This window comes from Ciona robusta, chromosome 6 (genome assembly GCF_009617815.1).
Source record: "Ciona robusta chromosome 6, ASM961781v2".
Taxonomy (NCBI): domain Eukaryota; kingdom Metazoa; phylum Chordata; class Ascidiacea; order Phlebobranchia; family Cionidae; genus Ciona; species Ciona robusta.
Window position 1 is genome coordinate 3,933,667 of NC_143240.1, and position 21,898 is coordinate 3,955,564.

The 21,898-nt window shown below is 35.4% G+C and overlaps 5 protein-coding genes across 10 annotated transcripts; 2 read left to right on the forward strand and 3 right to left on the reverse strand.

Moving 5' to 3' along the window:
* Positions 1-2,466: 2,466 nt before the first annotated feature.
* LOC149735092 (uncharacterized) lies at positions 2,467-4,789 on the reverse strand. The gene is made up of 5 exons (XM_089879859.1): positions 4,525-4,789; positions 4,172-4,292; positions 3,844-3,898; positions 3,210-3,286; positions 2,467-2,700 (listed from the first exon to the last, which is right to left on the reverse strand). The coding sequence occupies exons 1-5, from the start codon at positions 4,531-4,533 to the stop codon at positions 2,621-2,623; spliced, it is 342 nt and encodes a 113-aa protein (XP_089735985.1). The 5' UTR covers positions 4,534-4,789; the 3' UTR covers positions 2,467-2,620.
* A 144-nt stretch (positions 4,790-4,933) lies between these two features.
* Positions 4,934-7,360, reverse strand: LOC149735093 (thymidine kinase, cytosolic-like). 2 transcript variants are annotated; one of them, XM_089879841.1, is made up of 3 exons: positions 7,174-7,346; positions 7,039-7,096; positions 4,934-6,840 (listed from the first exon to the last, which is right to left on the reverse strand). In XM_089879841.1, exon 3 carries the CDS (start codon positions 6,277-6,279, stop codon positions 5,611-5,613), a length of 669 nt encoding a protein of 222 aa, XP_089735967.1. In that variant the 5' UTR covers positions 6,280-6,840; positions 7,039-7,096; positions 7,174-7,346; the 3' UTR covers positions 4,934-5,610. The 2 variants fall into 2 exon arrangements, with proteins under 2 accessions (XP_089735967.1, XP_089735968.1); XM_089879842.1 differs by having other exon boundaries at positions 6,744-6,985; positions 7,174-7,360.
* A 298-nt stretch (positions 7,361-7,658) lies between these two features.
* Positions 7,659-13,155, forward strand: LOC149735094 (proteasomal ATPase-associated factor 1-like). Of its 3 annotated transcripts, XM_089879801.1 has the most exons (8): positions 7,659-7,810; positions 8,085-8,325; positions 8,739-8,837; positions 9,094-9,221; positions 9,567-9,805; positions 10,087-10,173; positions 10,228-10,294; positions 10,814-13,155. In XM_089879801.1, the coding sequence occupies exons 1-8, from the start codon at positions 7,716-7,718 to the stop codon at positions 11,103-11,105; spliced, it is 1,248 nt and encodes a 415-aa protein (XP_089735927.1). In that variant the 5' UTR covers positions 7,659-7,715; the 3' UTR covers positions 11,106-13,155. The 3 variants fall into 3 exon arrangements, with proteins under 3 accessions (XP_089735927.1, XP_089735926.1, XP_089735928.1); XM_089879800.1 differs by having other exon boundaries at positions 10,087-10,294; XM_089879802.1 differs by having other exon boundaries at positions 8,085-8,268; positions 10,087-10,294.
* LOC149735095 (popeye domain-containing protein 1-B-like) lies at positions 11,555-14,988 on the reverse strand. The gene is made up of 6 exons (XM_089879837.1): positions 14,787-14,988; positions 14,289-14,490; positions 13,861-14,009; positions 13,280-13,388; positions 12,649-12,780; positions 11,555-12,178 (listed from the first exon to the last, which is right to left on the reverse strand). The coding sequence occupies exons 1-6, from the start codon at positions 14,918-14,920 to the stop codon at positions 12,053-12,055; spliced, it is 852 nt and encodes a 283-aa protein (XP_089735963.1). The 5' UTR covers positions 14,921-14,988; the 3' UTR covers positions 11,555-12,052.
* On the forward strand, positions 14,451-21,881 carry LOC149735096 (popeye domain-containing protein 3-like). Of its 3 annotated transcripts, none has more exons than XR_016385171.1 (10): positions 14,451-14,497; positions 14,793-14,886; positions 16,998-17,432; positions 17,703-17,834; positions 18,180-18,271; positions 18,674-18,788; positions 19,357-19,468; positions 19,747-19,908; positions 21,073-21,310; positions 21,383-21,881. XR_016385171.1 is itself a non-coding variant. In XM_089879807.1 (10 exons), exons 3-9 carry the CDS (start codon positions 17,019-17,021, stop codon positions 20,668-20,670), a joined length of 1,080 nt encoding a protein of 359 aa, XP_089735933.1. In that variant the 5' UTR covers positions 14,451-14,497; positions 14,793-14,886; positions 16,998-17,018; the 3' UTR covers positions 20,671-20,718; positions 21,073-21,881. The 3 variants fall into 3 exon arrangements, 2 of the variants coding, with proteins under 2 accessions (XP_089735933.1, XP_089735931.1); XM_089879807.1 differs by adding an exon at positions 20,618-20,718 and having other exon boundaries at positions 21,073-21,881; XM_089879805.1 differs by having other exon boundaries at positions 21,073-21,881.
* Positions 21,882-21,898: the final 17 nt, after the last annotated feature.

The window sequence follows — 21,898 nt, forward strand, 5'->3', positions numbered from 1 at the left end:
ATCAAAGCGCTGCATAGCGTTTGAGTTTCTTCTATTGTGGTGTATTCATCGAGTTTTTATAGATTAAAATTTCCTTGGATTTTATTTAATCAACAAAATTTAATTCCCTCACTTTTAAGGGTAGATGTGTTTGCGCAGTAACAAGTAAAGGACTGAGTATGGTTATGGATACCGTTAGCATACGGTAGGATGGGGAAGATAGGACACCTTTAGCACATAATATCCAAATATCCTGATCGTGTTTAAACAATTAACAACGGTCTATGGGAGTTTTTGAGGATACGGTTTTATAAATCTTCAAATAATCTTTGTTTACTACCAAATGGGGCGGGAAAATGGCATGATAGAGTGTCCCATCTTCCCCCACCCTACCACATACGTATCCTAACTAGTCGTGCTTTTAACATTTAATATCGCTCGCTTAATTAGAGTCGTGAGAATACGAATATAAAGTTCTGTTAATATTCTTCGTTTACCACTAATTTCAAAATAAAAACATGAATCATCATTTGAACCCAAACTACACAATGTGTGCAAACTTGTATGCTTACGCGTTTTATAAAAATGTTTTTTATTATCATGGCCGTTTGCTGTTAATTCCGTTTTCTTCGAGTGTGGTCCTCGTAATTTTATTAAATATTATAAAATGTTATATGTACACCTAGTTATAGTACACGGAAACGACGTAACACGTATACGTCCGGTATACTTTACAACAAAAAAGAAAAAATGTTGGGAAAATGTACAATGACGTGTACTGTGCTCTGCGTGGGCTTGACTGTGATTGTCTTGGCTGTTTTCACTGCCGGCTTAAAAGTGACCCACAGTTATGCTTTTTGATTGCTACAAATGAAGTAGGATATGATTCATTTGGTTTAAATTCAAGCGCCCATATGGCGCGACACACTGTATGAAATCACTCATCTAGTAGGATGGGGGAAGATGGGACACCTTTGGCGCATAATATCTGATTATCATGATCGTGTTTTAAACAGTTAACAACGGTCTATGGGAATCTTGAGCATATAGTTTTATAATGTTTGAAAGTTCCTTGTTTACTACCACATTGGACGAGAAAATAGAGTTAAAATGTGTCCCAACTTCCCCCACCCTACTATATATATAATAGAATGTGCATATATACAAGTTGGGGTAATGGTTTCCATAGTGCTCATGACGCGACACACTATGAAATTACTCATATAGAATAGAATGTGTATGATGGGGTGATGGTTTAACTTGCCCCAAATTCCATCATAGCTGTCATAATATTTCTTGCGATGGGACCCCACGCGTATATAATAGAATGCAAATATACAATATGGGGGTTTATAATGTTCCAACTGTGGCCTAATTCTTCGGCCTTCTTACCGCAGAACGCCCACCTACAAAAATACCGCCCACGGTTTCGCGTAAACCCGCAAAGTATATACTGCCTATTTTGCATTGGGCTACGTACAAATGTAAATAGTTATTTTGTCTTTGGGTCAAAGGCAGAACAAACAGTTTAAACAAATGAAGATCGAAGAATGCAGTCGGGCGTATTATTAAGAATTCCTTCTGCGTTTCTTCGAAAATGCGTCATAAAATTCGCAGGTTAGTCATATATTTATGTTTGGATCAACGCATGGTAACAAAAAAGGGGACAACGGAAAATGGGCATGTAAACGGAAATTCAAAACTTGCTTATAGATAAAGTTATAGTGCAGGGTGAGGTAAGATGGTCCATGTTTCATTCTCCGTAATCGAAACATGAAAATAAATGTACAGTAAAGGAAAATGGAACACCTTTAGCACGTAATATCCAAATATTCGAATCGTATTTTAAACAATTAACAACGGCCTATGGAAATAGTGAGCATAAGGTTTTTGCTGTTCCAATAACTTGAGCTCTGCTACCAAAAAGATATTTAAGAACATAAGTTATGTCTGGTTTATAAAAAATCACTCATGCAATAACTTGGCAGTGAGTAGCATCTCTGGTATAAAATATACACCCACATGCAAAACCGACACAATTACCGTTCGTATGTTTGGCTTTTTAACATTTTTGGGCAAAATTAGCTTTCAGACCACGTAATAATTCGTAGTATTTGTGCAACCGCCTGTAACGCCGCATCCGTCTTTTCACAGCCAAGTTACGTAGAACTAGAGTTTAAATATAGTAGGTGCAAGGTTGGGGTAAGATGGTCCATTGTTTAAATGTGTGGGTGGGGTAAGATGGTTCATGTTTTCATTCTCTTTTCTCGTCCCATTTAGAAGTAAACAAAGCATATTTACAAAAAAATATATAACCGTATCCTCACTGGCTCACGGCTCTTTTAGAGTGTTGGTAATTGTTTAAACACGATTAAAAATATGGGATATTATATACGGTATCCATCTTACCCCATTCCATATATTTAAAACTATTAAACCTGATGGAGACGATCTATAAATAGAACGTCGAAGCAACAGTGCGCAAAATAAAGTGGCGAAACGGCTGTTTTAAGACTTATATTTGCCTGGCAGTAACAAGACACAAAAATATATTTATATTTGCGAAAAATAACACAAGAACTACTAAATATCGTCGGGCAGTAGGTCTATGACGTCATCGTTAGGTGTATGACGTCACAAATTAAATAGGTTGGGCGTGAGACAAGTTATTTGAGACTACTTCTAATTTCCCGAACAAAGCAGATTTTTTTTCTGTTAAGTCTAAAAGAATGAAATATAATAATTACAGATTATATTTAAGTAGTAAATCATATGATTAAGTCGTGGTTTATATAGTATGGTAGGGGAAGATGGGATATAGTAGGGTGGGGGAAGATGGGACACCTTTAGCACGTAATGACCAAAAACTTTGTTTACTACCAAATGAAATAAGAAATATAATTAAAAGGTGTCCCATTTTCCCTACTCTAAAGTTTATAGGAATGTGTATAGTGTAGTTGTGTAAATAATGTGAAACTTAGGACAGAGTTGGCCCATTGTCCCAACATTGTATATGCTCATTCTATTCTATATGGGTGAGGTCCTACAGTGAGGCATGCTATGGGACCTGGGATTTAGGCCAGAGTTGGCCCATTACCCCAACACTGTATATGCACACTCTATTCTATATAGGTGAGGTCCTACAGTGAGGCATGCCATGGGACCTGGGGTTTAGGTTTAAGTTGGTCTATTACAGTTATCAAGTTGTCATATACTAAAATCTGTTTTACCTTTTTCCTTTGTCTCTAACATTTGTATAACTTCATTAATTCGCTCGATTGCGTTCTTATCACGGTTGCGACTCTCTCTTAAAACAAACAAGAAGCACATGGTAAATGCACAGAACTTCGCAACAAGCAAAAATAACATTAATTCGGTTAAATTGTATTCTCATATAAACTGCTATAGTTCTGTAGCATAATATCCGCGACAAAATACTATACGAAGTAACATAGGCTATACGTGCTGGTAACTCGCAAGCTGGCACGAGGTGTATGAACACCCGTGTTATAACGAGTAACGACTGTCGTTTTTCGGCCACGCGAGAAAACATAAGTTACATTCATTCATTCATTCATTCATTCATTCATTCATTCATTCATTCATTCATTCATTCATTCATTCATTCATTCATTCATTCATTATATATCGATACGTTTATATGGTAGGCCACACGATATATCGATCATTCAAACAGTATGCAATGCAAGCTATATGAATGAGAGTATAACTTATTTATCCTCGCGTGGCCGGAAAACGACAGTCGTTATAACATGCTTTCATACACCTCGTGCCAGCTTACGAGTTACCATGTATGTAACTTTGTGGGTGATTATTTTTTATATGATACATATATATACGTACTTAAACATCGGGCACCAAGTTTCGATCGTGTATTTCCCTGTGACGGACGACGCCTCTGCAAAATAATTTAAAATAGCGAAAACTGTTGCTGTTTCGAACAGAGTAGTTATATATAGCACTGTGGGGTAAGACGGGACATCTTTAGCACATAATATCCAAATATGCTGATCGTGTTTTAAACAATTAACAACGGTCAAATGAAGTTATGAGGATACGGTTTTATAATTATTTAAATGTTCTTTGTTCACTACCATATGGAATAATAAAAGAGGATGAAAAAGTGTCCCATCTCACCCCACCATATACTGTATAAGACATGGCTACATACCGTTAACAAATTTGTCCAATTCCTTGACTTTGATTGCTAATATTACGTTGGATGTTTCATCGGGTGGCGAATGTTCTTTTTCATTTGATTTCTCAGTCGTAGTTTCGTTCTTTAATTCGACCTGAATACCATTTAAGTAGGTTTATATATATACGTATCGTATGAATGTAACTTGCTGGCGGGGCGACAGTCGTTATAACACAGGTGTTTCGTTTCATACACCTCGTGCCACTACAAGTTACCACGTATGTTACTTTGTGGATGATTATAAGTCGTTGTCGATTTAGAAAGTACGGTATTTCGCAGTTTAAACTTTACGCCTAACACTTTAGTAAAAATAAGCTTAGGCCTACCTTGGACATGATGTTTGTAGATGTAGTTTCTTATTTTGTTGTAACTGAAGATTTATAAATATCCAAAGTACTTAACAATCTTAAAAGATATGGATTTCCGTACGAAAAAAATTCGAAATTGTTGCAAAATAGAATTTCTTTACCCTGCTGTCCTTACCTAACTAATAATTTCCCTAATTTGCCCCATTAGCACGTTCTTATCTTTAGTTTAATGAAAAAATAAACGAAAAACTGAACTTAAAATTTCAAAAAATGTTCGCGTATTATGACGTCATATATTGCTCATTTGCATACCGCCATAAACTGAACATAAAATACTTGTTACTTAGTGGGGACTATTTTAAATAAAAACATATAAAACTGTTGCAAAGTTAGTATCTTGTATTACTTACTAAATACATTTTACAAGTTTCTTTTTGCATAAATCCGTATATTTATTACTCGTTAATTAAGGTAAGTTGCGATTTTAACCTAAACATAGCAGTTTATTTACAACAATAGTAGGCATAGGGAATGCACAACATCAAAATAAACATTGGGTATATAAGCAATACGATGTTAGGCTACACAGGAAAATGTTTATTGAAGTAGAAGTTTTTAACATAAAAGCAGATTAAATACATTGATGTATGATTGTAATTAATAGAATATATTACTTTTAAAAGTTGTGCCTATATATTTTTTAATCGTGTTTTGCTTCATGGTATTTTAACATTTTTTTCTTTTTACATATAAGAGGTAAATGGGGAAAGTAACAAAGAACAAAATATAACTTCTAAAAAAAACACACATTCTAAAATGCAATAGTAGTGTTCGAAGGAATTGGATTTCTCAATATTTAACAGCATTGTTTGGCAGTGTTTAATGTTGATATATATCGTACGATTCGTACCCATTACAAAAAGTAAACATAGAATAAGGAAATTTAAAACCAGTTAATTGAGTTCTTTTATTATTATTTTGGTTAAAATATTGAAGTAAAAGGCATGAGGTTGGATCTTATAATAAAACGTTGTAAAATTCATTTATAAAAATGCAGCATGTTAAACAAAAACTATTGTTCATCTCTGTTCCCCTCCTATGACATCAACATGGCTTATTCTCATTGGTCAGCACTCCCAATGGTATTCGAACACGGTTGACTTTTTCATCTTTTGATTGAAATTTCAGCTGTTTACATGGGGACAGTGAGAAACAAGATCGGCACGCCGCCATATATTTATCCGTACCCCCAATAACCTCAACCGCAGTTTCAAAACCCAATCTTTTAGTGAACGCTGCTTCCCTGTGGCATGAATTGCACACCGCGCTTAATTTCACAACTGTTTCAGCAATCGGTATTAACCCCAGTACAGCACCAAACGGTTTTCTCTCAAAAGTGCCGTCCAGGGCCGCCACTATTACTGTTTTCCCACTAGAAGACATTGAGTCACAAAACGGTACAATGTCAGGGAAAAACTGGCCCTCATCTACCCCGATAACTGAAAAAGAATCCAGATTCTTAAGAGCCAATAGGTGTGTAGCTTTAACAGCTTTAGTAACTTGCTTATCATGTGTTGCCATGCTGTCATCACTGTATCTATTATCATGGGCGTATTTTATAACCAGGCATTTCCGCTCAGTAATTTGGTAACGTCTGATTCTTCGCAAAAGTTCTGTAGATTTCCCAGAGAACATAGGCCCAAGGATGACTTGAATTTGACCTCTATCTTTGCTGGGGCTATGGCAGTACGAAGGCAGGTGTAGAGAAGACATTTTATCTGGCTAGAAATCTGCAATACAGATCTGTTTTGTTAACTTTACTAAACTTGGAATACATTTACATTTAGGAAGGGGATTTATAACTAACTTCGCGTCTTTGCTAATCACATATCAAGAAACATATAGAGAAAACACACGCATACTTCAGTATACGATACTATATCGTATGTACTACAATCATAACACAGCCTATTATGGCTACATACGTAGTACTATTATTAGCCTCCGAAACTTAATCGCCTATTCCGCCCTATCACATTTATTACAAGCGTAAAACAGCTCGGTCCGGCTTTATACACACGCAGCATAAAAGTATGAAACGTACTCGCCTCTGCTCGACTGTTTACTATTAAAATCTAAACGAATTTCTTTAAAATTTGCGGGGAGTTTTAAATTTCCCGCTAAGCGCCAAAATTCCCCGCGCAAAAAAAAACTATTTCTAACAGATGATACCAGAGTTGTATTTGCATATTTTATATTTTCCATAGTTTTTACCATTTGGGAAAACTATTAAAATTTTGGCCGAAGGTATGGTTCTGGACGACGTTCATCAAACTAAAAAATATCCATGTTAGTTTTCTAACAAACGAGACAACTTTTTTTTAGTTTTAAACAGTTCTTTTTTCATTTTTTTTATTATTTAAGGGTAAATAAGCCACGTCTTCTTTCCGATGTTATTTCCCATGCGATAATGATCAGCCTGTAAATAGCATGCTAGTTTTACGTTAAACCTAATTATAAATGAGATAATACCTTTAAAGTGTTGTGGTTTGCAATGCCTCTGCGTCCGTCTTTAAATTCGCCCGACATTCTGTTAAGAGCAAATGTATTAGTACAGCTTTATATATCTACACACAAATATCTATATAAATATACTACAAGTTATACCTTTCCAAAATGTCCTGAGAACGAAAGGAAACACCGGAACTTGAATCTGCCATTTGACCTGTCCTGACCATACCCCTACGTCTCAGTGCTTCTGCATGTCCGAATATGGACACAGCACAGACGATTAATATTAGTGTAACCTTCATGTTATATTTATCAGTGATTGTCACAAAGCGAGCTTTGGCGTGCTATGAATAAATGACAGCTGGTATATATATAAATAGTTTCCTTCCGCTTTTAATGAAACTACACACATCTGGTTTAAGCTTCATATCTGTTTAGGGGATTTTATAAATTTCCATAACAAAATGCACGTAACAAATTCCGTATATAAATAGTTGTTGTAATGAAATATAAAGAGTTCAGTAGCTTATACGATAATAAATTAATAACTCATATATTTATTTACCTTTATGAATACACTAAAGAAATTCAATTAATTCATACCAGCAAAAATAAGGAATTAACAGCAAAACGACAGTCGTTAACTCGTAAAAAAATAATTTTAATTGTATTTTTAAAAAACGTATTTTAGGCTGTTCATGTGTATTAATTATTTTGCTAATTATAAAATGGAAACAACGAATGAAAAATGTTCGTTTTTGATCATTCAGTGCGACTGGGATTACGTGTTAAGGTAAAATACTCGTGTGTAATAGTTCATTTAGAAAATTAACTAAAAATGCTTAAAAAAGTGCATTGCTGTCATATTTTTGTCTGAATATTTATTTATCTTGCAGACAACATATTTTATACATTTATGCTTTATTAATTATAAGACCATGTAGATCCCAATCCAATTTATGAAACAGGGACCGGTGCCAATCAAGCGTTCATATTAAAAAAATAACTTGAAAAATGTGTAAAAAAATGTACTTCATAATTTTTCAGAATACCCATTTTTTTTGCAGGCAACACGAAGGGAAGGCTTGGGTGTCTCTTAAGCATTTTGGGTTCTCCCGCCCAACAAGTTATGGGACCCTAAAAAGGGTTGGATCTGCAGCTAATGGGGTTCCTATACTTGAAGCAAGTGATAGGTTTACAGTGGACGACATCAGTGCTAGAAGTATCAAGATATCACACACTGAGTTTAATGTGACGACTACGTTCCATGCTCCTGTGAAAACCTTTCATAATATTCATAACAAAAGTGTAAGTGATGTCATAATGTATTTGATTGGTGATGTCATAATATACTTTAATATAATAAAAATGTAAAGTAAACTATTCTTTTAAAAGTGCCTTTACATATTTACTTTTGCCATTTAGTATAAAATGTTGTAAAATTGCAATAAATATGAATTGACCAGTGCCATTTCTCTGATGAGAGTCCACGCTTCTACCCTAAACTATACTGGGCTGGACTTGATGCTGCTACCATTGTGTCTGTGTTTTTGGGCAATTGATTACACTAAGTTTATACACGATGCAGGCATGCAGCCACTATTGTAGGCGTATGTTTCTTGGGCAAAGCACTTAATGGTAATGGATCAACCCAGTGGTCACTCACATGTTGTCCAATTAAATTAAATTTCCATATAATATTCATTTTTGTTTTATCTTAGATAACGACGTTGGATATTTCAAAGGAAGGTGGCCTTGGTGTGTCTGCTTGTGTGGATGGGACCTTCAACATATGGGATACTAATAATGGCATGATTAGGGTAAGGAGATTTACAATGAATTGACTTTAAAAATACACTGAAACTTGCCTAACTATTATCAGTGGTGAAAAGCTATTGGTAGGGAGACACAGAATAATGTATGCTGTATACTTTTGTGTTTAATAATGTTAACTGGTTGTTTTACTTCTTAATCCAAGTGGTTTGACTGTCAAAAAATATATATAGCCAAAGGCTTGAAACCAATGGCCTAAAATCCCTAGCTTCTGGCAAAAACTTTTACCAATCCATTTCACAGAGGAAACTAGTTAGTCATGTAGGGGAAGTGAATTGTTGTAACTTCTTCCCATCAGGAATGGTAGTTATGAGTGGGGGAATGGATACACAGGTTAAAATATGGTCGGCTGAAGATGGGACATGTGCAAGGTATGATGAATGGTGTTGTGTTAGTGGTACGATATATATGATGTGCTACCCCGAATGTTAGGTTCAAAGCTTAATGCTGCTAGTATTGTTGGGTGTGTATCCTTGGGAAACAGAGTACATTGGGTTCAAAACTCAATGCTGCTACTGTTTTAGTTAGACTATAACAGATTTAAAGCTCGTGCTGCTATCATTGTGTGTGTTTTAGGGCAAGAGAAGACACTGGGGTGAAAGCTCGATGCAGCCACTATTATAGGCGGGTGTTGCCTTGGCAAGAACTGGGTTTAAACACAAACTAACAATCGGGGCTTTGAATCTCACGAATATGCTTTTCTATGTTTTCTACAGAACACTGAATGGTTCTCACAAGTGTGGGATCTTGAGCCTTGCTGCTGTAGGTAGAGGCAGGAATATTGTGTCTGCTTCAAGAGATGGTAGCCTTAAGTTATGGGAATGTAGCAGTGCTTCGTGTGTTGCTAATTTGTTGGAAGGAAAATCTGAAATTAACTTCTGCTGTGTGACTGAAATGTCGGATGAATTAGAAACTCAGTTGGTACAAGGTGAAGAGATAAGCGATGCAATGCCAGGTAAATCCAAATATAGTTATTAATTTAAATAAGCTTACACTTTGGGCAAAAATATTCCGCAAAAATGATTCAAGTCTCTTAACGTTATGATCTTATGACCGAACTCAAGGTTATTGTTTTGTTGACTTTTTAAAACTAACTGTCAAAAACACTAAACTGACTAAAATACTTGAAAATGGCTTATATCTAATTTTAACAGAAAAACGACAGTCGTTACACATATAATAAACTGCAATATATTGATTGTCACATTGTATCTTAAACTGTCCCTATTTTCTCAGGCAACCTTGAGTTCGACACGGAGCATAAGGTAGCTACTGCCTGCTGTGAGAATGGTGAAGTCATTGGCGTTGCTGTTTTAAAACGAAGTATTTTATTTGAGATGAAGTTGCCATCTGCTGTTAACTGTTGTTGCTACTTAGATGAAACTATATTAGTGGTGGGACTACATGACGGGTCAATTGTGGTGTTGGATATAAAAAATACTAGGTTAGTAATAATGGAACAGGCGTCAACCTAGTTGAAGCTTAGTGTAAACTAGTTGATTACATTTTAAACTAACGAATGACTAGATTCATTATATGAAAGGTCTTGTTGGTTAAACATATTTACAAGTTACAACTTTTTACACGATAACTTAAAAGGTGCTGAAAGTTATTTTAATATTGCGCAATACACCATATGTGGCGTTAAATGTTAATAATAGCAATTGTGATGTTAATGCCTTCAATGCTTACGTAACGATATATGGTTATTTACAGTAATTGTCTAAGTATAGTGGACTTGGTTATGAGATTTACCCGTGTCTATAATCTGTCCCAGTGGGGTCTAAGGGGGAGTACTCGCTTAGCATGTCTATAATCTGCCCTTTCTAAATGGTAGCACACAGAATGATGGGGTAATAGGCGAACTCTGGCTTAAATCCATTGTCTGGAGTGCCATGGTGTAGAACCTCACGTAATACAATCGAGCTGTATTAATTATTTTGTTATAATTACCTGTTTACAGACACCCATTAGCTAAGAAGCAGATCTGTGGTTCTCCTGTTCTATCCTTGTCCAATTCAAACCAAGATTCAAGTTTCTGGGCGAGTTTTGGTGACGGACGATGCTCACTGCTTAAAATGACATCATCACTTCCACAAGGGGGCGCTAACGGTGACAATAATCAACCCAACATAGAAATAGTATATGAACTGACCGGACCAGATTGCGACCCTGTTTATAAAGTCAATGCGACAAAGTCAAATTGGGTTTTTACTGCAAGTAGGGACGGAGTTGTGAGGAAATATAAATGCTAACTTGTTATCTATTCTATATGAGTGTACGAGGACCTAGGACTTGGGCCAGGGTTGGACTGGAAACTCTCTGCTATTCTATATTGGGGAGATCTTTTTTCAAAGTCCAAGAAATCAGACCATTTTGCCCCATTATCCTAACACCCAAGTATAAATGTTAACTTGCAAAATATTTTATATGGATGAGGCACTTGCTCAAGGGACTAGGATTAAGGCCAGACTTAGCCTAAAAACTTTCTGCTATTCTGTTCTATATGGGTGAGGGCAGTGGCGCAGCCAGGGGGGGTTTCGGGGGTTGTGACCCCCCCCTTTTGGAAAAATGTTTTGATTAACCCCCCCCCCTTATTTTTTTCTGGCTGCGCCACTGGGTGAGGGACTAGAATTCTAACCAGATTTGGTCCACTATCCCAACAACCAGAAATGTGTAGCTAAGAGTTGGCCCCAACACTGAATGAACTGAGGGTTTATTTTATTTAAAACCAATCTCGAGCAAAACAGCAAACTAAGTTATATGACATCATACATGAATTTAATTTACACCGTTTAATATGACATCACTATCATAGGCGCCAAACCTGTGTGAGCCAACCCTGAAATTTCCAAACTAATTTAATCAGTAAAATTACAACAAAATTGCTTTTAAAAGAGCGCGAGTCCATCTATCCCTGCCTATCCTGCATTTTTAAAGTTTGGCACCTATGACATCACTATCATTTATCATACCCTTCGATATGACAAGCAGAGCCCAAATTACATAGTATTCAAAACTTAAATCAATGAAGTTCCGTGTGTTTTATCCTATACATGAAAGTCACGCCAGAATTTTGTTAAAAGTTAAAAAAAAATTTGGATAACTGCATTTTAACAATATGACCCCAGACTTAAAATTTAAAATCGTGACACCTATACTATGATGTTTCATTACTTATTCATAACACTGGATACTGTAATCACTTGTATATAACACTGGGGTCTTCCTCAGCCAACCCCATCCTTATATTAGTTGCGCTGATTTGTTCTTCTTCATTACGAACATCACGTGCTCGACGCATGGCGTTGATGGTGGTCTGATATACCTGGAGTAAAACACTGGTTATTTTGTATCTGGCAACACTGGTTATTTTGTGTCCGGGAACACTGTTATTTTGTGTCTCGCAACATTAGTTAATTTTTGTCTGGGAACACTGGTAAATTTGTATCTGGGAACACGGGTCAATTTGTATCCGGGAACACTGGAACAGTTTATATTTGGAAAAACGTCTGGAAACACTGTTTAAATTTTTATCCTGGAACACTGGTCAATTTGTATTCAAGAAAACAGTTTGGGAACACTGGTCAATTTGTATCCAAGAAAAATGCCTGAAAGCACTGGTCAAATTTGTTTATGAAAACACTGGTCAATTTGTAATCAAGAAAACTGTCTGGAAACACTTGTAATAAAGCGGTCTTGGAACACCAAGTCAATATTATCAATTTCTACACTTGAAATATGGTTAAAAGAGCTAAATATAACGTCACAAATATCATTGTTACATCACAATCATACCTTATCCATTACATCTTTCCCTCTTATGTATTTGAATGCTTCCTCTAATTTAGGGTTGACTTGTAGATAGTATTGAAGCTTCTCCCTATTCCAACACAAGTAGAAGCATCTGTCAACTGCTTCTATTGTGACCTGAGTGTTGGATTTGAGCTTTAAACTTTTACAAAACTAATACGACATAAAAGTTTTATTAAAACCCAAGGTTCATCTGGCATATGGCAAAAAGTAACGCTAAAAATTAATGTTTCTATTGTGACCTAGGCATTGGAATTAAGTTATAAACTTTTCAATAAGAAATCTGCCACTTAAAGTCTGCCATGTGTCAAGGCTTCATCAGGGCACAACTGACCTTACATTTACAATTTTTATAGGAGCAAATTACCAACTATTCTTACAGCAAGAGTTTCTATAACCCATATAAAGTCTCGCTGCATGAAATCGTTGGTTTTAGTAAAACAAGTTAGCAGAATATCGTGTTGTTATAACTTTGTTTTATTTATCTTACAGGATTTTGTTTGTTTAGTAGAATAAATGTTTCCAAACTTGCATAAGGTTATTACCACATATAAGACCTTCTGACATCACACCAGTATAATATGACATCACACAACAACATTATGACATCACACACCTGGAAACTCTCCCCCCTCTTCAACTTAGTGGATTGCCATTCTGGTGAATCAATCATCTCCTTATCTTTGATGTCATGGAGGAACATGCCGCGGTAAGTCACTCGTAATCTGTCGTGGGATTGAATTTAATTTATGACAGCTGTATTCTGTATGTGTAGGCTTTTACAACATGCCGAATAAGTTACATGTAATCTGAGGTAGATTTATATTGAATTATAACAGTTCACACCAACAGTGTAAGCTTATAAGTTCTACTCTACATGGGTAAGGTCCTGCAGTCTGGTACACGGAAGTACCTGGGTCCTGGAAAGCAGGTCAGAGTTGGCCCATAAACTGCTCATGCTCCTAACCTCTATATAATTGGGCTTCTCGCTATAAAACCATTAGTTTTAACATTACGTCTTACCCTGAAATTTTGCCACAGGGCAGAAATAATAATTTGACGGGCATTTTGTACTATAATTCTCTTTTATTTTTAGCAGAATTTCACATTTGTAACTATTTTTCCCCCTTTCGTAACAGAATCCATCAATTCCACTTACGTGCCCGATACCAAGGTACAACCGACTACATCACTTACGTGCCCGACACCAGCATAGAAACCCTAGCTTCCACAGTAGTGTTACCCTCCACAGCATATTTATCGCCGGGAAATATATGGACCCATTTGCAGTTCTGGTGGACCAGGGCTTTGAACTCCTGCCTTGTTACAGCAAATGTCTGGAACACCTGAACAAGGGTAAGGGTTATGTATTTTTACTTGGTGCCACACCATGCAAGGATAAAGAAGATACATATGTGGTGTATGAAACAGAACACCCATGCAACGACTGTCGTTATCGCCCCTGCATTTGTGGTAACTTGTAAGCAGGCACGAGGTGTATGAAATAGAACACCTGTGTTCTAACGACTGTCGTTTATGTACTGGTCTTATCTACTGCAATAGCTAAAACTTAACTGCAGTGAAACATCCAAATCCTAAAATTCACCCAATTTTTTAAACCTTACATCGATATACAAATCCTCCAAAGCTGTTGGAAACTTGACATGTCTCTTCTTATAAATAGCAAACACCAGTTGTGCGAGTATCTGTATGATGAGCACCGCACCCCACCATATAACGTCCCACGTACACCAGTATAAACCACCCCATAGCATGAACATTACTACAGATAGGAAGAGAAACACCCGGTTTGTGATGACATAATGCCTGGAAGGTAAGTAAGGTATTATTATGTAGTTATGATGTAACAAATAAAAGGTAAATTACAGATTGTTGGAAGGTAAGTTACGGATTGTAATGTGGTGTAACAAATAAAACTTGTTTTAAAACAAACACGGAAATTTAAAAATTCTGTTTTTTAGTATTTTGTAACTAAAATTACTGTTTCTTTTTGGAAGTTGCAACATTCGCTACATGGCCTTTGGGTTGGGGTAAAGGAGGTTATTTTATTGTTTAAAAAAGGATAAAGTAAGTTACATTCATTCAATTCATTATATACTTACTTGAAGGTGCTTGGTATAACACAAGACACAAGAAAGAGAGCCATACTAACATGGAAGGTCAAGTTTTGTGGAGCAATCCAATCATGACATGATAACCCTGGTAAGTAGGGAACTTCTGTGTCGTTGTCAGCCATGTTTGCTCCCGCACAGCACAAGTTATAAATATACTTTGGGAGGAAGTTAAAAATAGGAAAAAAAATTAAATTTCGCTTTAGAATTGAATTTAAAATACCAATAGGTTTAACTTTAATTACAAAAATGCTAAGCCTAAAAATCAAAGGTTTTTTACTGCTTTAGTCTTGCTACCATACATAGTTTAATTTATTAATTGACTCTTTCACGACTTTCAGTAGAATAAATAAACCTTAATAGGTTACTGACTATTTAATTATAACCACTATTTGATATTGGTTTTGTGTTGCGACCATTTTTACTTTTAGTTAACTAGGCCTGTCTTTAATTGCTGATTCTAAACTTTAACATATAATTGGCTGATACATTTTAAATTGTCGCTTTTTAACTGTTAAGTTGCTGTAAATGCTGTCCTAAATTTCTAACTTTAATTTATATATAGTAGGATGGGGGAAGATGGGACACTTTGACGCATAATATCCGAATATCCTGATCGTGTTTTAAACAGTTAACAACGGTCTATGGGAGTCTTGAGCATATAATTTTATAATTTTTTGAAAGTTTCTTGTTTACTACCACATCGGACGAGAAAATAGAGTTAAAATGTGTCCCAACTTCCCCCACCCTACTATAAGTTTTGGTTTAAATTGTCTGCTATGTATTTACATGCAACATACACATGTACACTGCAAGTGTTCCTTTGTTTACACACGAATGCATTATTTAATACTTTATGAAGTTTTAGCCAACACACATACATTCACTGCATAAACTTTTTATGTGATCTGTTATCTTGTTTCCAACTACATTGCTAGCACTGTATGGATAAATAGGAAAAGTAAATTGCAAGTTAAAGGACTTTAAAATTGATAGAGACACTAAGTTATAGTAATATATGTTTAAAAGTAAATGTTATCTGCATCTGCATGCAATTGCCTAGTTTATGCTAATACTAAAACTGCCTATATATATATATATATATATGGTAAAAACTATGCTATTGATAACTTAAAATTTTTAGTGGTGCTGCGCTGTAGTAACATTCGTTAAGAATATCATATGTTAAGATACTGACTGTATTCTACATGAAACTGTCTATAATTCAATTCTAGTAAAACTATGAACTTTAGAATTTATAAAGAGAGTATGCTATAGTAATATGAGTTTGAAACTGACTGTATTGTTGTACATGCATCTATGCAACTCATGCTCACATATGAAGTTTAGACATCCAGCTATATCCTGTGTTGAAAGCTTGCCAAAGTGTTGCTGTGACCAGTGTTACGCAACTGTTTATAAATCCCTTATACCAACAGTGACTCTCAATGTCTGTAACATAACTGGCAACACTACACATGGGAATTGAGGTGCTGGGATAATAATACATGCATGGTGATGGACTTAACAGCTGCAAGAGTTTATAGCTGCATTAACAGCGTGCATCAAATGGTCATTGGCTTATATAGGCCTTGATACATAGATGCCCTTGTGTGTAACCTTGTATGCAATGTACAAACCCATATAGCATAAAACATATCAGCATATGGTTGCTACTGTTGTGTAAAGCAGTTGTTAGGGGCTAGAAAATTCAGGTTAGAAATAAAAGCTACAGAATATAGTGTATGTTTTTATATCTTTTGTTGGTCTATTTTGCATTTTATTTATTATAGAATATATTTAGTGCGGAATTTAAGTGTAATTTGTGTGTGGTATGTTATTGTGTTGGGCTCTTTTGCATTTTGTTTAATATATTTTGATAATGGGGAATAGTTTTTTTTGCAGTACATATTGGGAAATTTTATCATATTTTTTGTAAGGTTTTGGAAAGATTTTATTAGTAGATTATAGAAAGCAATACAATTATTAATTTGATGTGTAGTTAGCAATTGGTTGGTGGGAAATGCAATTTTATTGAATATTAATAAAATGATTTATTAAAACTAACAGAAATTTTTAGGAAATCAATTTCTGTACCATTTATATATTTATGGAAAAAAGAACAAAAAAGTTTAAAAAAGCAAAAATGTTTTAGAAGTTGTAATTATTCCAATATTAATTATTTCATTATTACCTCCACAGATGTTTCAGTGACATCATAATATGAGTTCTGTCATTAACTCAACAACAGAAGTTGCAAAACTTCTAATAGCTGGAGCTTCAAGGGGAGATGGTGTACCCTCCATATTTGCTCCAATAACAAGCACTATGTTCCCTGGTTTAAGCTCAACAATGGCGGCCCTTGGTTCTCACTACCGTGACTTTGGCACACGTGGGGAAACCTGGTCAGAATGTTCAGTATGGTACAACACTATGCCAGGCTCCTTATTCCAACTCACATGTGTCCTGCTTGTCCTTGCCCTTATGGGTGGTGGACATAACATGGTAGCGGCATCATACCACAACGTGCTATGTGCGTTAGCATTCCTTGTGCTTGCTATATGGGCAGCTATAGATGTATGTTCACCCGATATATTAATCTGGTCAATTGTGCTTTTCCTCACCAACATTGCACAGGTAAGTTTAAATACCTTCTTATGTACGTGCCCGATATGAGACTTTTGTTCCTCATAAAATGAACGTGCCCAATATCTTTTTACTCTTTTCTATTTTTGTTAACTTGTTCTTCAAATGGTAAACCTATTCTGTGGCCTAAATCCCAGGTCCCATGCTGGGCTTCACTGTAGGACCTCTCCCGTATAGAATAAAACTAGTACATCATGGTTACTTTACTTTATATTTTAAATACCACCTTTTAACACCTAACTTGTCATTATGACATCACAGTGCGTATACAACTTCTATTGTATGAAAACAATAGACAGTGTGATGGATGATAACATGCAGTCGATCTACCTCATGAAGTTCGCCCCGTTTAGTATTTCACCCCAAATGTTCGCTGAACTCGTAACTTGCAAGGTACGTATGTTATAATATGCATTGTTTAATATGAATGAGTGAATGAATTTGTTTATACTGGCATGCTGGGGCAACGACAGTCGTTATAACACGAGTGTTTTTGTTTCATACACCTTGTGCCAGCTTAGAGTTACCACGTTTGTAACTTTATGGGTGATTGTATTTATATATGTCTCACAAGAACACATATGCCTACAATGGTAGCAGCGATTGGCATTGAACCCGGTATCATTTGGTTACAATATTAGAGCTCTAAAACCACATCACTGCTCATACTAATAGTATCGAGTGTTTAAATAAAAGCAGCTTTTATGTTTCTATGTTAAATGACATCATATTAACCAGGGATGCGAAATATTAACATTGAAGAAAGGTCACAATTATTCGGCTGAGAATAAAACGCCCATTGAAAAACTATCAATGCTTTTAAGTGGAAAGTAAGTATGAGGATATAATTATAATATGGTTTTATAAATATATTAATTGTTCTCTATTCACAAATGTAGTTTAAATAGCAGGTCCCATGGAATGCTTTACTGTAGGACCTCTTTATAAAAGGGTTGGGTCAGGCTCATGGCATGTCTCACTATAGGATCTCACCCATATATAATAACCTTGGCTAAAATAACTATTTAACCTAATTTACTGTTAGGGTAATAGTCTGAATACACCTATATATCAAGTAACACATCATATTCTATAACCTGAGATTTAAGTCAGATTTGGCCCATTACCCCAACACCAAGGAAGCCCATTTAAGTCTTTTATGCCACCAGAGAAACTTTTCCAAACTCCATACATTTTCACCACTGTATAAACTCCACATTCCTTCACTTTAGTTTGAAAGTGTCGTGCGAGGATAAATTCTTACATTATATTTCATCGAACGACTTCATTGATTCTCCTGAATGGGATTCAATCAAACTTACATCATCAACTAAGGAACTTTTCAAGGTGGGTTGTTGGATGGTGTTTGGTAAATATGATAGGGGGTGTGTAATTATTGTACTGTGGTCTGTGGGGTAATATGGGGCATATTTGGGGGGATGGGACATTTTGGGGTGAGATGGGACATCTTTCGCACTTTGGGGTCAGATGGGATACCTTTTGCACTGGGGGTGAGATGGGACGCTGTTCGCGCTGTGGGGTAAGATAGGACATCTTTTGTACTACGGGGTAAGATGGGACATCTTTCGCACATAATATCTAAATATCCTGACTTTTTTCAAACAATTAACAACGGTATAGTCGTAAGGTGTCCCATCTTTCCCCACCCTACTATATCTCTTGTGACCACTGTGTTGAAGCTATTGCCGTTAAGTATTATATGCATGGGCGTGTAAATATTATTAGTTGGATGTTATATGGGTGAATGAATGTATCTTATTTATCCTAGCATGGTGGGGAAACAGTCGTTATAACACGGGTGCTCTGTTTCATACACCTCGTGCCCGCTTACGAGTTACCATTGTGTGTTTTATAAAATATCTACATTCGTCTAATTAGCAGTCACACATTCTAGGTGACAATCGTAGCTGACACAGAGTGTCGTTATATTACTTGGAAGCGAAAACCTCTCCTAGCGCTATTGGCTAAGAGAAGGAGGCTTGGGAAGCTCATCACCAGCATGATTGGTCAGTAATGTCATGTGACTTTTAACTTAACCAATCAAATGGTAGGAAACAGCTTTTTTAATTTTTGTTTGATTTGGAACAATCCAATTTGGTTAAAAAAATGATTTTTCTGTTTTTATTTGAGGATACTTTGTTATATGTGACGTGGAATTTAGACCAGAGTTGCCTATTATCTTTAAACATATTATAATTAAGTTAAAATTTATGTAGAAACTATATTTTGCAATAAAAATAAAGTAAGCTATGACATCATAATGATTATTATGACATCACAACAGGAAGTGACGTGGCAAAGAAGCTTTACTCACTCAACGCTCGTCAATTCACTGATCGTGGATTCCATTATGACATCAGACTGCCATGTGTGATGTCACTACGTGATGATGTCAGAAAGCGAGAGCAAAAGAAGTTGAGTAGCTCGCCTGGAACTCCTGCTGCAGGTATTGGAATAAATATGTTTTTTGTGGGGTAATATGGGACATCTATAGTATCGTGGGGTAATATGAGAAACCTATAGTATTGTGGGGGGAATACGGGACATTGATAATATTGTGCGGTAAGACAGGTTCATCAGAAAACCAGCCCTGCTGAAGGTATTAGGATCCATTTTTTATTTTGTGGGGTAATATGGGACATTTATAGTTGCGTAGGGGAATACGGGACATTGATAATATTGTGCGGTAAGACAGGTTCATCAGAAAACCAGCACCGCTGAAGGTATTAGGATCCATTTTTTATTTTGTGGGGTAATATGGGACATTTAAAGTTGCGTGGGGGAATACGGGACATTGATAATATAGTGCGGTAAGACAGGCTCATCGGAAAACCAGCACCGCTGAAGGTATTAGGATCCATTTTTTATTTTGTGGGGTAATATGGGACATCTATAGTATTGTGGGGTAAGACGGGACATCTTTAACATATTCTACAATCTATATGAATGGTCTGTATTGTAAGCCTTCTATTCTATATTGTGTATGTAGAATATGTTCCTTTTAGTTAAACATTCATTTTAATATTTTACCTTCATTTTTAATCAAACTTAATGTGCATACATGTTTTTATATTAAATAGATCAAAAACATAAAACTCGTGAACTGTTCATTCACCTCATGCTTGTTCATATTTTCGTTTATTTATTTTTCATAGGAAAACAATCAACATCACAAATTCGTGATTCCATTAAAGTATCATCTGTGTGATTTTCACGTGATCATGAAACATATCATATGTGATTTAATTCATTAAAGGTAAAATCATGAATTGCCAGTGTGTTTTTGGTGTTTATTATGTCACAATCACTCAATAAGTTACTTTGTTTATTCATACATACCTCATGCTCGCTGTCAACTCACAGTGGCTGCATTTAAGACCAGAAAATATAGGTCCACACAATATCCCATTGTTTTAAAAATACAATCTTTCGTATCGTTTTCAAAGTAAATAACATAAATTATGATCAAATATGTTATGATAAAAAACTTTAATAAAAAATTATGTTATATTTAAATGATAAAATCCTAGAATAACAAAAATATATTTATATTAAAAAATGACTATGTTAGCAGGTGTAAAAACATTTAACCATGTACCATTACATTCAGGCCACCGTCATAAACGCATGGGTAAACAAGCCAAGGATCATTACACTCGATTGTTTGCGAGAAGAATGTCCGAAAGAATCACCATGTTAAAAGCCAAGAAAGGCAGGTTTGCCCAAGCAGAAGCCAAGAACTAAAGAATAAGTTTTACAAGCAACAAACCGAAATAACTTTTAGAAGTAAAAACTGAAAGAACTGAAATAACTTAAAAGTAAGTTTTACAAGCAACAAAATGAAATGCCTTTTACAAGTAAAAACTGAAAGAACTAAAATAACTTAAAAAATAAGTTTTACAAGCAACAAAATGAAATACCTTTTACAAGTATAAACTGAAATGGGTGTTTTTATTGTCCCAATATATATACATAGTTATATTGCTGCATCCTCGTGTCTCTAAAATAACGTTGTTAATTGTCTAAAACAAGATTGGGAAATATGAGATATTTTGTGCTAACGATATCCATCTTACCCCACAGTATTGTAATTTGTAAGCAATTTTAAATTTGATTTTCTGACTGATGGTATTTTGTTTACGTTACTATATTTACATGCAAGTGTTTTAAACTTTACGAATTAAGAACAGGTTTTAGCATCTGTGTAACTGTGTAATTACAATTTTAAAATATGAATTTAGAATGCGACACAAAGTGTGTTTAATCTTTTGTTTGTGACATCGTCTCAGAATTTTTTTTATCTTTTTTTTCATTCAATTTGTGTTATTCTATTTTTCATTAGGTAGTAATGTAATGCATGTTTCTAAGACAATGTAGTGACAATTCAGTTGGTTTGAATAAAATACGATGTTTAATCGATGGGGAAGAAGAAGATT

Bases quoted from the DNA above. Each gene is read 5' to 3' on its own strand.
- LOC149735093 (XM_089879841.1), bottom strand. From the start codon at position 6,279: ATGTCTTCTCTACACCTGCCTTCGTACTGCCATAGCCCCAGCAAAGAT.
- LOC149735092 (XM_089879859.1), bottom strand. The intron at 3,899-4,171 runs GTATGTAGCCAT...ATTATTTTGCAG, and splicing joins ATTGGACAAATTTGTTAACG to AGGCGTCGTCCGTCACAGGG. The intron at 3,287-3,843 runs GTACGTATATAT...GTTTGTTTTAAG, and splicing joins ACTTGGTGCCCGATGTTTAA to AGAGAGTCGCAACCGTGATA.
- LOC149735095 (XM_089879837.1), bottom strand. From the start codon at position 14,920: ATGGCTGACAACGACACAGAAGTTCCCTACTTACCAGGGTTATCATGT. The intron at 12,781-13,279 runs GTGTGTGATGTC...TCCAACACTCAG, and splicing joins AGAGGGGGGAGAGTTTCCAG to GTCACAATAGAAGCAGTTGA. The intron at 12,179-12,648 runs GTATGATTGTGA...GTTTTACTCCAG, and splicing joins GGAAAGATGTAATGGATAAG to GTATATCAGACCACCATCAA.
- LOC149735094 (XM_089879800.1), top strand. From the start codon at position 7,716: ATGTGTATTAATTATTTTGCTAATTATAAAATGGAAACAACGAATGAA. The intron at 7,811-8,084 runs GTAAAATACTCG...TTTTTTTTGCAG, and splicing joins GACTGGGATTACGTGTTAAG to GCAACACGAAGGGAAGGCTT. The intron at 8,326-8,738 runs GTAAGTGATGTC...GTTTTATCTTAG, and splicing joins ATAATATTCATAACAAAAGT to ATAACGACGTTGGATATTTC.
- LOC149735096 (XM_089879805.1), top strand. From the start codon at position 17,019: ATGAGTTCTGTCATTAACTCAACAACAGAAGTTGCAAAACTTCTAATA. The intron at 17,835-18,179 runs GTACGTATGTTA...CATATTAACCAG, and splicing joins CTGAACTCGTAACTTGCAAG to GGATGCGAAATATTAACATT. The intron at 18,789-19,356 runs GTGGGTTGTTGG...CACACATTCTAG, and splicing joins CAACTAAGGAACTTTTCAAG to GTGACAATCGTAGCTGACAC.